The 12,013-nt window shown below is 53.5% G+C and overlaps 2 protein-coding genes across 6 annotated transcripts; one reads left to right on the forward strand and one right to left on the reverse strand.

Moving 5' to 3' along the window:
• Positions 1 to 425: 425 nt before the first annotated feature.
• LOC125707352 (solute carrier family 4 member 1 adaptor protein) lies at positions 426 to 7,117 on the reverse strand. 4 transcript variants are annotated; one of them, XM_048974441.1, is made up of 14 exons: positions 6,226 to 7,105; positions 5,504 to 5,729; positions 5,147 to 5,275; positions 4,977 to 5,037; positions 4,749 to 4,888; positions 3,990 to 4,150; positions 3,819 to 3,888; positions 3,496 to 3,685; positions 3,137 to 3,257; positions 2,841 to 3,045; positions 2,596 to 2,676; positions 2,344 to 2,402; positions 2,131 to 2,200; positions 426 to 1,125 (listed from the first exon to the last, which is right to left on the reverse strand). In XM_048974441.1, the coding sequence occupies exons 1-14, from the start codon at positions 7,051 to 7,053 to the stop codon at positions 1,076 to 1,078; spliced, it is 2,391 nt and encodes a 796-aa protein (XP_048830398.1). In that variant the 5' UTR covers positions 7,054 to 7,105; the 3' UTR covers positions 426 to 1,075. The 4 variants fall into 4 exon arrangements, with proteins under 4 accessions (XP_048830398.1, XP_048830400.1, XP_048830399.1 ...); XM_048974443.1 differs by having other exon boundaries at positions 511 to 1,125; positions 3,137 to 3,245; positions 6,226 to 7,108; XM_048974442.1 differs by having other exon boundaries at positions 1,078 to 1,214; positions 3,137 to 3,245; positions 6,226 to 7,117.
• An 82-nt stretch (positions 7,118 to 7,199) lies between these two features.
• supt7l (SPT7 like, STAGA complex subunit gamma) lies at positions 7,200 to 9,912 on the forward strand. 2 transcript variants are annotated; one of them, XM_048974448.1, is made up of 5 exons: positions 7,200 to 7,382; positions 7,638 to 8,080; positions 8,222 to 8,468; positions 8,975 to 9,197; positions 9,317 to 9,912. In XM_048974448.1, the coding sequence occupies exons 2-5, from the start codon at positions 7,671 to 7,673 to the stop codon at positions 9,643 to 9,645; spliced, it is 1,209 nt and encodes a 402-aa protein (XP_048830405.1). In that variant the 5' UTR covers positions 7,200 to 7,382; positions 7,638 to 7,670; the 3' UTR covers positions 9,646 to 9,912. The 2 variants fall into 2 exon arrangements, with proteins under 2 accessions (XP_048830405.1, XP_048830404.1); XM_048974447.1 differs by having other exon boundaries at positions 7,204 to 7,382; positions 8,222 to 8,546.
• The last annotated feature ends 2,101 nt before the right edge of the window (positions 9,913 to 12,013 follow it).

Here is a 12,013-nt window from a genome sequence, read left to right on the forward strand (position 1 = left end):
TGTGTGTGTGTGTACGCATGTGTGAGTGTGTGTGAGTGTGTGTGAGTGTGTGTGCACACGCGCGTACACAAGCATCTCTCACAGAAGCACGGCTCCTCTCCGCAGCAGCAAGGACGATCCTGCCAAGGCTGCGGAACATCACACCCGCGCGCTACTGCGTGGGCTGATTTAACGGGGCCTTGCAGCGCCAGATCCGACACAACCATGGGGGGGGGGGGGGTGGGGGGGGGGCACAACAAGCAAGTGACGTCAGCTGGGCTGGGGAGCAGGCTGAGCAGGGACAGGGAGAGAAGCAATTAGGAGGGTGTGACATCTCCGGGGTTTTGGGAGAGAGACCAAGCAGCCGGGGATTCTGCCCCCCCCACGCTCCCGTTTACACCCCCCCCCGGCCATTCCTCCAGGATCCTGGCCCCACACGCTTCATGCCATGTTCCACAAAATCTCGGTTTTATTTTACTTTACAAACATTAACATTAAAAAAATAATACAGAGATGACTTGGGGGGGGGGGGGGGGGGGGGGTCATCCATACTACAGATGGGGAGGGGGAATGAAAGCCCTACACCAAGCATCCTAATCCTCCCCCAGACAGGCTGCCACCCACGTTGCTCTGCTGAGTCACTTGTAATTAAGGTCTGGTGGTGTGGGGGGGCTGTGTATCTCTGTCATTCAGTTCATCATCAGCTCGCTCGCATCCCATGATGTGACGCTGGCTGCCAGACGGCCTACAAAGCCACAGCCACGATGCCTGGAACCCGGAGCTCAGACACGGGTCTGAGGGACCGTGTGATGTTTGAAGGAGATTAGAGGAGAGGGGTCAGAAGTGTCCGGGATCCTTCTTCCCAGGTGGATCCCTGACATGAAGTGCCCTTTTCCCCACATACAGGTAGACCAGGAGTACACAGGATGGGACAAGCAGTGTCCTGAAGCCACACGTTACATGCTGACCTCTGCACAGGGTCCGTTCCGAGGCCAGGGGTGGGGCAAACGGGTGGGGCACACGGGTGGGGCACGTGTCCTCTATCTGGCCGGACTGTAGGTGACAGATGTCTCCTTATACGCCCAATCCTTCTCGTTCAGTAGCCATACTTGTCGTTCAGGTGGGTGCGGCCATCTCCAGACTGACCTGTCAGAGAGTGAGAGGGCGGGGCATCGTTACAGGTCATGGGTGGGGCTGAAGTGAGCGCCGTCCGATTTGCATCAGGGCCCCCCTGACTGACAGACAGACAGACTCTCGCTCAGTCACTGAAGCCCATGGGCCAAAGGTCCGAACGCACCGAAACAGAATGGCTGTAGGGGGTCAGGGTGATGTGTATGCTGTAACCGAGGGCACGGGAGCATCCGGGCCTCGCCCCTCCTCAGAAAAAGGGAACACCTGACTGTCCATACGAATGCAGCCTAGGCCCCCCGATAAGTTAAGGCACCCCACATGAAATTCATGGCAGAGGACTATGGCTGAACACCGACACACACCCTGACACCCCACCAGGACACCCGTGTAGGAGACAGCAGGCCAAGGCCCCGCCACTCCAAAAAGGCACTTTCCTCTCATCACAGCAGGACGCCCCCATCGGCCCTCCCCAGGCCTGATCACCCCGGTCTTTACGGAAACGGGGACCATGTGGCCCTCTTCCTGCCCGACCCCCACTCATCCCCTGCCCCCTTTTGCTGTGAAGGTCAGACTGTGGTGCTTCTGATCTTCATATTTCACCAGCACATTAAAAGACTTTGATGTGAAATCCTCCCCCCACCCCCGCACACGGTCCCCCCCCCCCCACATAGCGGGTCACCGCTTGATTTAATCTCTTCAAAACACTTTCTCCCCCAGGAGGTGCAAGTAGCAAGTATAGCCTCCCATTCAACAGTAACACACACTCACATTACCATAGTAGCCTACTGTGTGCCCAAAACCATCACCAGGCCTGGTCACATGACAGCATCTCAACCAATCAGCAGTAACCTTCTCTCTCTCTCACACACACACACACACACACACACACACACACACACGTCACCTCAAGGTCATGTCACTCGCACTTAAAGAACAGTGGTAGAAAAAGTGTAGACAGGCCTCACTGGCTGCCACGCGACAGACATTTTTAGGTTTATACTCATGTTCACCATGTCTTACCAGCAGGGGGCATCCACACACAGTAGTCTGGGTCATCCTTGGGGTACTGGGTGGACAAGGTGACTGAAGGCTAGGAAGAGAGTGGTGTGTAAACGGGGGGTGTTAAACAGCCCAGCTAGCCCAAACAGTGACCCCCCCCCTTTTGCCCATACACATTTACTTCATCCAGGAGGAGTTCAGGTCGTAGCCCAGGCCGTGTAATCTTGTGCTCACCTTGCTGGCCCCATACACCTTCCTCTTCCTCTTCACCTCATCCTTCTTATCACTGCACTCTGGGACAGCAGACAATGAGGAGTACAGTTTGCTGAATCTCTGCCACGGTGGCCAGCCAGCACTCACGCTCTCTCTCTCTCTCGCTCACACACACACACACACACACACACACACACACACACACACACACACACACACACACACACACACACACACACACACACACACACACACACACACACACACGCTCACCTGGTGGCCGCCCGTCCTCCTCTTCTCCCCGGTTTGGTGTTGGCTCCTCCACCGGTTTTGGCCTCTTGGGACCACTCTTCCCTAAACACATCAGTTACACTCGCATCACACCATGACGTTTCAGGATCCTCGGATCCTGCCCAAAGTGATGTGTTTCTGCCACCTACTGGACAGTAGTGGAACTACACTCACTTGGACGACCTATAAGAGCTACTAAAATATGTCGATATTACATTGTTGCTTACCTGTGCCAATGTGAGACTGGGGCTCGGGTGCCACCGATGAGCTGCCCTCTATTTCCGTGTCTGCTCCATCCCGCCCACCGGAAGGGTCCGCCTGCTCGTTCTCTACTTCTTCCTCCTCTTCGTCGTCCTCCTCCTCTCCACCAGGGGGCAGCTCCTTGGTGACAAAGAGCTCTGCGGGCAGGGTGGCTCGCTTTGGCGGCATTTTCTATGAAAAAGGGAAAACGGAGGTGGAATGTTAGCCGCATTTGGCTTGGTGTGGTTGGGGTTTCCACTCCCGATGCCGGAACAGAACTCACCCCGATGGTGCCCGTCCTCAGCCTGAACTTGCTGCCACCTTTCATGGCACCGAACATGGGCAGGGCAGGCTTTTTGCCCTCTGCCTGCTTGGCACCGTGCCCTCCTGGACTGCAAGAGGAGCTTCAGTAGATAATGATCACTTTCACTTAAAGCTCTTAGGACAGTTACAAGCTAACGGACAGCCAACCATCGACTGCAGAACATACCGGTAAAAATAAAAGTGCTACAATCTGAACATAACTAACATTTTTAACAAGCAGTATCAGTTATGGGGGAAGAAAAATCTCCCTGAGTGAAGCTAAGAGTGCAGGCAGATCTAAATGCTCCCGATCCCACCCCCCCCAGCACGCCACCCTACCCGGCCTGTAGGGGGGGCAGCTGCGCTGGCCTGGTGAGCTCCTGGAGCCGCCGGAGACGTTGGGCCTCCCGCCGCAGCTCCGCCACCCGCACGTGCATCTTCCTGCGCTCAATGCTGTCCAGCGGGCTTGGGGCATTCACGCCACTCATGAAGGCGTCCAGGGGGTCCTCAGCCGACCGCTGCACTCCACCTGAAGACAGAACGCCGGTCAAACCCGGTCCGAATGTGGAGCCGACCGCGGGATCGCGGAGCACGGAGCTGACCGCGGTTAGAGCGCGAGTCAAAGCACGGGTTAGACTCATTGTGAATGACTGAACACTCACCCTTGGCTGAACTGCTCAGCTTCTTCTCCGTTTCGGCCAGCTCCTTCTCCACCTCGGCCAGCTTCTCCACCTATGGACGATGGGTTCCATGAGTGACTTCAATACCGGAGATGCACCCCCCTCTAGGGAAGGGGGTGGGGCGGCACACATGCAGGGAATCTAGGGCCTTACCAGCGAGTCGTAGGTGTCGGGCCTCTCCGCGATCTTCCCCGCCTTCTTCATTCGCTCCTTCCTCTTCCTCTCCACCATCCCGGTGCGGTCCAGGAAGGTGTCATCATCACTGTCATAGAAATCCTCCTCCTCCCAGTTCTTCTTCTTGCGTTTGCGGGACACTGGGTGACCGCGAAAAAAAGGCATCATAGAGGAATTCCACTCAGGTATTTTGAGCTTAAATGAAACTAACTTTACTTGGGTCATTCCCAGATGGCATCATGAGGAAAGCACCTTGGATTTAGGTCTGAAAAAACTCAGACTAAAATTATTTACTGTAGACTGGTATTATTAGCCAGCCTAAAACAGAAAAAAAAAACTACGTAATTTTACTAGTTTTCCCCTTAATCTCAGCAGGCCACGAGCCTCCAGCATGCAACAGGCCTCCAGAGAGCACTGCTCACCTGCCTCCTGCCTTAGCAGGCCACGAGCCTTTAGCATGCAACAGGCCTCCAGAGAACACTGCTCACCTGCCTCAGCAGGCCATGAGCCTCCAGCATGCGACAGGCCTCCAGAAAGCACTGCTCATCTGCCTTAGCAAGCCACGAGCCTCCAGCATGCGACAGGCCTCCAGAGAGCACTGCTCACCTGCCTCCTGCCTCAGCAGGCCACGAGCCTCCAGCATGCGACAGGCCTCCAGAGAGCACTGCTCACCTGCCTCCTGCCTCAGCAGGCCACGAGCCTCCAGCATGCAACAGGCCTCTAGAAAGCACTGCTCACCTGCCTCCTGCCTCAGCAGGCCACGAGCCTCCAGCATGCGACAGGCCTCCAGAGAGCACTGCACGGCTGCCTCCTTCTTCTTCCCAGAGTGGGTCACCTCAGCCACCAGCTGCCGGCCCAGAGCGTCATCCACAGGCAGCCTGGGGGCACCAGGAGGCACCGTAAACCCAACACCGACCAGAAAGTGACGTCGTCATCAGAACCAACGAGAGGAGGTGCTGGACTCACTTGATCCTGCAGGTCCAGGTTCCGTGGCCCTTATCTTCATACTCATATTCCAGCTCCTCCCCTGCAATCAGAGGGCAGTTACTGAGCCTAACCATGATCACTGAGCTGCAAACGATCAGCTGATCTTTGGAAGTGCAGGCCCAGTCTCACAGCAGCCGAACATGCTTCACCTTCTCTGTCATAGAAGCCCTGGAGAGCTTTCTTGGGGTCCTTCAGATACGCCGCCTCCTGGTCCTCCTGGAACTCCGTGGCAAAGGGGTTCTCCTCATTCTCATCCTCCTCAGGCAACACATCCTCTTCTGGGGATAGAGGAGCAGGGGCAGACACCAACAGTGAGCACCTGCATCTCCTCACAACAATCCTCGTTCCCTAACAGGTCTAGTTCTTTTATATTAGTGTCGAGTAAATGACATTCATATAAACCAGAAGAGAAATAAACAGAGAAGCCACAACATACTTACAGTGCTTACTGTGTGGTGGGGATAGAAATGATGAATTTAACTAGAGGACCAAACCGCACTGCTCACCCATGCCCCAAGAACATCCCGAATCCACTTTGGAACTCGTGGTCCTGGTGCTGGATTCTCTCTCCCCTTCCTCCTTCTTCTTCTCCTCCTCCTCCTCCTCCTCCTCATCATCATCAGAGCCATCCCCCATCATCCTCCTCTCCAGTTCTGCCCTTTGCTTCCGGCCTTGCTCCCTCAGCTCAGTTACTGTCAGCTCAGACTCCGCCTCCTCATCAGAGTCTGGACCCTGCAAGCAGACGATAGTCTAGTCAGCTCCCAAATGTTCATAGCACTTTACGCATTTGCTTTCATTTTGTGCATCCATCTACCCAGCACTTCCCGATTTCATCCATCACGGGGCCATGATAGGGTTGAAACTCATCTCAGGCAGTATAAGGCAAGGGTACACCATGCACTGGATGCCAATCCATCACAGAGTGTGTGCACACACACACACACACACACACACACACACACAATAAAATTGGGGGAAACTTGTTCAACACAGATCAACATTCAAATACCACAAAACAGGGGCAGGACTCAAACCCCCGAGGCCAGAGTGCCATCCACTGACACCACCTTTACTTCAAATAAAATTAAACGCACCAAAGAATTACGCTGAACAGTCGCCACGTTTGTGTGTTAGTTTTATCTTTCAGCTGCAGCTGAAATCGCTGTGTGTTGTATCAGACATACATAAACGCCTTTAGGATTTACGCCACGGAAACAGAATTACTCGCCTGCAGGATGAACAGGCGGCTGCTCCCCCCGAATTTGAGTACATGTCCGACCCGCAGCCTGATGTAGGTCTTCGGCGGGATCTTGTTCTTGTTGATGAAAGTGCCGTGCGTGCTGCCCAGGTCAAAGGCGTAGAAGCCGGCCTCCTCTCCGACAACCCCCGGCTCCCCTGGGCGCCTGCGGTACTGCACCACCGCGTGATACCTTGAGATGGAGGGATGCTCCAAAGACACGTCGCAAACGGGCAGGCGCCCGAACACGAAGAAGCTCCTCTCGGCGAGCGGGAGCGTGTCCAAAATGGTGCCGTTCTTCAGGATCTCGAAAGAGTATGCAGATTCGGCTAAGCCTCCCCAAGGAGGCTCGGTGTACGGCAAAGGGGGGGCGGCATTTAACTTCCCATCCGGCGGAGGTTTAGCAGGAAACCTCGGCTTGATTTTCTGTGGGGCTTTGGTGGGGGCACCATTCTCGTCCGTTTCGGTTACCTTCTCCGACGGTACGCCGAAATTTTCAATCGTCGACGGGGCGCTGCTGCCGGCCTCCTTATTATCCCTCAACTCGCCTTTGGGCTGACATACCTCTTTCGACGCCTCTGTCACTCTGCTGCCGCCCGGTACCGCAGCGACTCCCTTCCGACTGAAAACACTGGGGGCAATGAAAAGAGCGGGTTTCTTGAAAGTATCGCCTGTTTCTTCTGCAACAGTATTCATCACACCTTTCGTATTACTGCCCCCTTCACTCTCAGCAACACCAACTACAACTGGTTCACTACCGACTTCAGTTTTTTCATCTGCTCGTTCTTCCATTTTCAGAGCGTGCGTAGAGTCCGCCATGTTGGTTTTGGTACGGTCTCTTTATACTTCCGTTCCGGCTTCATAATAAAGGTTCCGAGTAAGCTAGTCTATTTTAGCAAGAATTTTTCAAATAACAACCACATTATTGTTATTGACATAAAACATACTAACATATTTTTGTATCGAAACTATTACGCGAGTTTCATTATATAGTTTTATGGAAAATAAATGCGTTTAAATTGGGAACTATTTCAATTAGCATTTGCTTCCACACGAAGCAAAATATGCGCCGGTACGTCGAGTTTCATTCGGAAAGCCTCCAACTACTGTCATTAGTCGTTGATCCACGTATCGAAGCTGCATTTTAAGTGAGTGTCCTTCTGTATTATAATTTAGCTGGTGCAATAATGACTACACATGGAAAATGCAATTTAGGAGTAACATGTAATCTACGCCGACGGCCTCTTATGATGAGCTATTCGCATTCCCACTGGTAAACTAACGAGTCTTGGTTGGGTGGTTTTGGAAAACGCCCGCATGTCGTGTCCGGTGATGCATCTGAGTGATGTTCCTGTTATTTCTAACTGAGATGTGTGTGTGTGTGTGTACACGCTGTTTTACAGAGCGCCCTGACCTGATTCAAAGCGACAGGCTGGATGATGCCGTACTGGGGCGAAATCCCTGTCCCGGCGGCGCCGCCCAGCCGCAGTTCCTTCGACCTGCTGCAGCGGGAGTTTCGCTCGGTGGAGATGCAGGACCCGCCCCTGCATCAGCCTTCTGCTCAGCGCCCGCGGCCGACCACAATGCTGGACATCCCATCCGAGCCCTGCAGTCTAACCATACACACCGTACAGTTATGCCAGCACGCCCGCCGCCTTCGCGCTCTTCTGGCCGCCGCCCAGGGCCAGCCAGTGGCAGAGGGCGCTGCGAAACTCGAAGAAGGGGAAGCACTACCCCCACGGCCTTTAACGCCGGCCGTCCCTGATGACCTGCTGCCCCTGGACAGCAAGGCGCCCCGGCAGCCCTTCCAATTACGACACAGTGACCCAGAAAGTGACTTTTATAAGTAGGTCCCCTATTGGGTTTTACTTCTCGGTCCCGTGACTATAGTATTGGCCAGCAGGTGGCTTGTGGTCTTGTGAGCAGCAGGCTTTGCTTTGGGATGCCTGTCACCCACTTGCTGAGGGCACATCTCATCTCTCTTCAGGGGCAAGGGGGAGCCAGTGACGGAGCTGAGCTGGCCATCCTGCCGGCAGCTCCTGTACCAGTCTGTGGCCACAGTGCTGGCCCACGCCGGCTTCGAGTTGGCCCAGGAGAGCGTGCTGGAGACGCTGACGGACCTGGTGCACGAGCACTACTTGCGGCTCAGCCGGCTGCTCCGCGTGGCCGTGGACCGCGAGGCGTGCCTGGGGACCACGCCGTTCCCTGACGTGGTGGAGCAGGTCTTCCATGAGGTGGGCATCGGCAGTGTGCTGGCCCTGCAGAAGTTCTGGCAGGTCCGCATCAAGGATTACCATAGCAACATGCTCCAGGTGAGGCGATGCTCTAGGAAAACAGCATCTGGGCCACAGGCTGATCATCCCACTTTGGGAGTGAGTGCTGCAGTCTAGCTTATCTTATAATAAACTATAATGGCTGTTTAAAATTCAGGACTGTTGTGATGATGACATTCTGTGCCTGTTTTTTATGCCGGTCCTGTTTTGAAGTTCCTGTGGAAAAATGTCCTAAGACGTTTATACCTCCAGATGTGGCATTGAAGTGCTTATGGTCAGATTGGTTTGTGCTCTAGAACATTCTGTTCAGCTCTGAGGGAAAAGCTCACTGTCTGGTCCCAGCGTCCCGAGATTCCCCGATAAGTGTCCCTTGTGCCTCCTGACCTTTATTTGGACAGCGTGTTGATTGACAGTTGAGTGACCAGTAGGATGTGCCGCTGATGGTTGTGGCCGGGCCCCCGCCTCAGGTGTGCCGGGAGCTGTCGGAGGAGTATGATCGCCTGGTGAATCCGGACAGGGCCACCGAGGACGCCAAGCCCCTGAAGGTGAAGGATGAACCTCTTAGCGATAATATAGCGTTCCCTGTGAGCGAGGAGCCTGAGGCCGACCTGGCCTCTGGGGACCAAGCCCTGCCCACCCCCAGCGAGCGTGTGACAGGGGGCCTGGAAGGGGACAATTCACCGCACTCAGGTACGTGCCTGGGCAGGCACCTAGCACACAGTGGCCTGTCTGCAGCACTTAGGGTGAACGCCCTCCTGCTTTTGGTAGATGCTGTGTTCTGGATACTGACCATTGGTTGTGTGTTCCAGGAGTGACAGGTACAGCAGTGGCAGCCGCGGTGGGAGCAGTAGGAACGACAGCTGTAGCAGCGGCAGGGAACAGCTCCCCCTTGTGGCACCTGCCGCAGGTGAAAATGGAGCCCCATGATGCCGAGGAAGGCCAGGTGTCCGGCCACGGGGTCCTGGGAGGCGACGTGTTCGAGGAGGAGCCTATGTCCACCATGAGTGAGACGGGAATCCCACCTTCCCCAGGAGGCGTGGTCTCTGACGGCAGCTACCCCTCCCATTCGCCTGACTCACTCATGGGCTCCTCCCCCGTCTTCAACCAGCGGCCGCGCAAGCGAGCAAAGAAGATGTGAGGGCACAGTGCCAACAGCCCGTCCGCGGGGTGCAGGCCTGTCATCTGAGGCAGGGGGTGGACCCCTATCTTTGGACTGCTACTCGTTTTCTGCCACAGTTCCCCACGATCCATGTGCAGTGTTGCAGACATACTTCCCTGTGGCTTTTTGGACTTTTTATGCGTGCTTTTAAAATGTGTATATTTCCTAAATAAACCTCCTTCTCTCTCTGTCTCTTCTTCGCCAGACAGATTATGTTTGATACGACAATAAAGCAGATCTAGCTTTTTGGTGGCCATGTGTCTGTTGATTGACATTTTGTGATCACGTTTGTTTAAACGCCTCCTGCCCAGGGTGATGTATGAGTGAGGTAGACTGTGGCATCAGTGGCTGCAGAAATATTGACGTTATTAAATGGGGAATTAGGGTTATTGTTTTGGGAAACTGGCTGCGTTGAAGCAATTTGATGCAGTCACAGTTTATCATTGTTTCGTAAAGGCAGTTAAATGACATGTATATTTATTATCTGAAGTCTGTAACATCCCAGAGAAACTGCCCTCCCATCTCCAATCTCCAACTTCAAATGGATGCTGAAGTTTCTAATGCTAATGAGTGGAACTTGCAGGCTGGGTTTTGCCTTTTGTTTAGCTTGATGAATCACAGGTGAAAGCCCACGGCCCCCGCCGCCATTTGCGGGGCGGTTGAACTGGGTTAGGATTTACACAGAATGCAAATGAGCTCAGAGGATCATAAGGTCTGAAGGCTTTCATTAACCTCTCCATGCCAGCGCTTCCTGCTTGGCACGTGAGCTTCACGGCATAGGAATCTTCATGGGACACCCCTGACCGTCTGCCAACCCCACCCGCATCGTGCCCAGCAATTATTCGGCATGAGCGGACGCAATGAAATTAGCATCTGTTTACCTTAATGGAACAGCGCGGAAAATATGACACATGGAGTAATTACACTCAGATGTCTGTGTGAAGAATGCGAAAGGACATCGGTCTAGGATAATGGCAAATTAATTACAGCTTGCATAAATCTGCATATTAATTGAGAGCTCAGTGATTACCTGTTGTAGTCTTTATTTATACGCTCTGATATAAAATATTAGCTCAAGAAAACAGTTCAGAAAGAGCCTTGGTGCAGGAGTGAAGAATGGGATTCTCGTTTCTGAATCTGCCTCTCAGAGCTGCCTGAAGCTTGTTGCTGTGGTGTTCCGTCACCTGGCTACAGATCCCGCATCTTGCAGTGTGACCAGTCAGGTTTTTTGTGCCCGACTTGATTTATAAACTTTGCAGGTATGAAGCACAATCAATTTCAAATTGCTGTGCAGGCAGGGATGTACCATATTCAATGTGGCAATGCAGGGGCTTTAGCTGCAAGACACTACTGTGCTCAAGCCGCGAGCGCACTTCCATTTGTAAATGGGTATGGATGGATGTGTATGGATTCATCATGTAAAACAGGAAGAAGCAACTACTACAATCTAAATTTTACATTCCAGGAAACTTAGGACTTTTCCCGTCTGATTTCAGGCAGGTAGCACAAGCATGGCCTCTGATTTCAGGGAGTCAGCCCAGGGACGGCCTCTGATTTCAGGGAGTCAGCCCGGGGACGGCCTCTGATTTCAGGGAGTCAGCCCGGGGACGGCCTCTGATTTCAGGGAGTCAGCCCGGGGACGGCCTCTGATTTCAGGGAGTCAGCCCGGGGACGGCCTCTGATTTCAGGGAGTCAGCCCGGGGACGGCCTCTGATTTCAGGGAGTCAGCCCGGGGACGGCCTCTGATTTCAGGGAGTCAGCCCGGGGACGGCCTCTGATTTAAGGGAGTAAGCCCGGGGACGGCCTCTGATTTCAGGGAGTCAGCCCGGGGACGGCCTCTGATTTCAGGGAGTCAGCCCAGGGACGGCCTCTGATTTAAGGGAGTCAGCCCAGGGATGGCCTCTGATTTCAGGCAGGCAACACAGAAATGGCCCTTGATTTCAAGTGGGTCTCACAGGGTCAGCTTCTCCTTTCAGGTGGGCAGTACAGGGATGGACTGTGACTGTAAATGAGTGACAGTGTTAGCTGAAAAAAAACACTATTCAGAGCCGAAAGGTTTCACTTTATAGCTGCATGTTAGATACCGACTGTTAAGGATAAGTAACAACAGCCCGTACTGCTACATTCCTCATCAAATGGGAAAATTAATTTTCTTGATGTTGTAGGGATAACACTTTGGGCATTTATCTGTGTGTAATTTGGATTCATGGTCCTTTGGTTCCAAGCCAAATGTTTCAGCTTTCAAATTTACACCTTTCCGACTGCACAACACACACCTGCTCCCAAAGCTGATTTGATCAAGATCAAAATGTTGACTTAATTTCTTCCTAAATTATCGCGGTGCTAC

This window comes from Brienomyrus brachyistius, chromosome 14 (genome assembly GCF_023856365.1).
Source record: "Brienomyrus brachyistius isolate T26 chromosome 14, BBRACH_0.4, whole genome shotgun sequence".
In the NCBI taxonomy this organism is placed as follows: Eukaryota; Metazoa; Chordata; class Actinopteri; order Osteoglossiformes; family Mormyridae; genus Brienomyrus; species Brienomyrus brachyistius.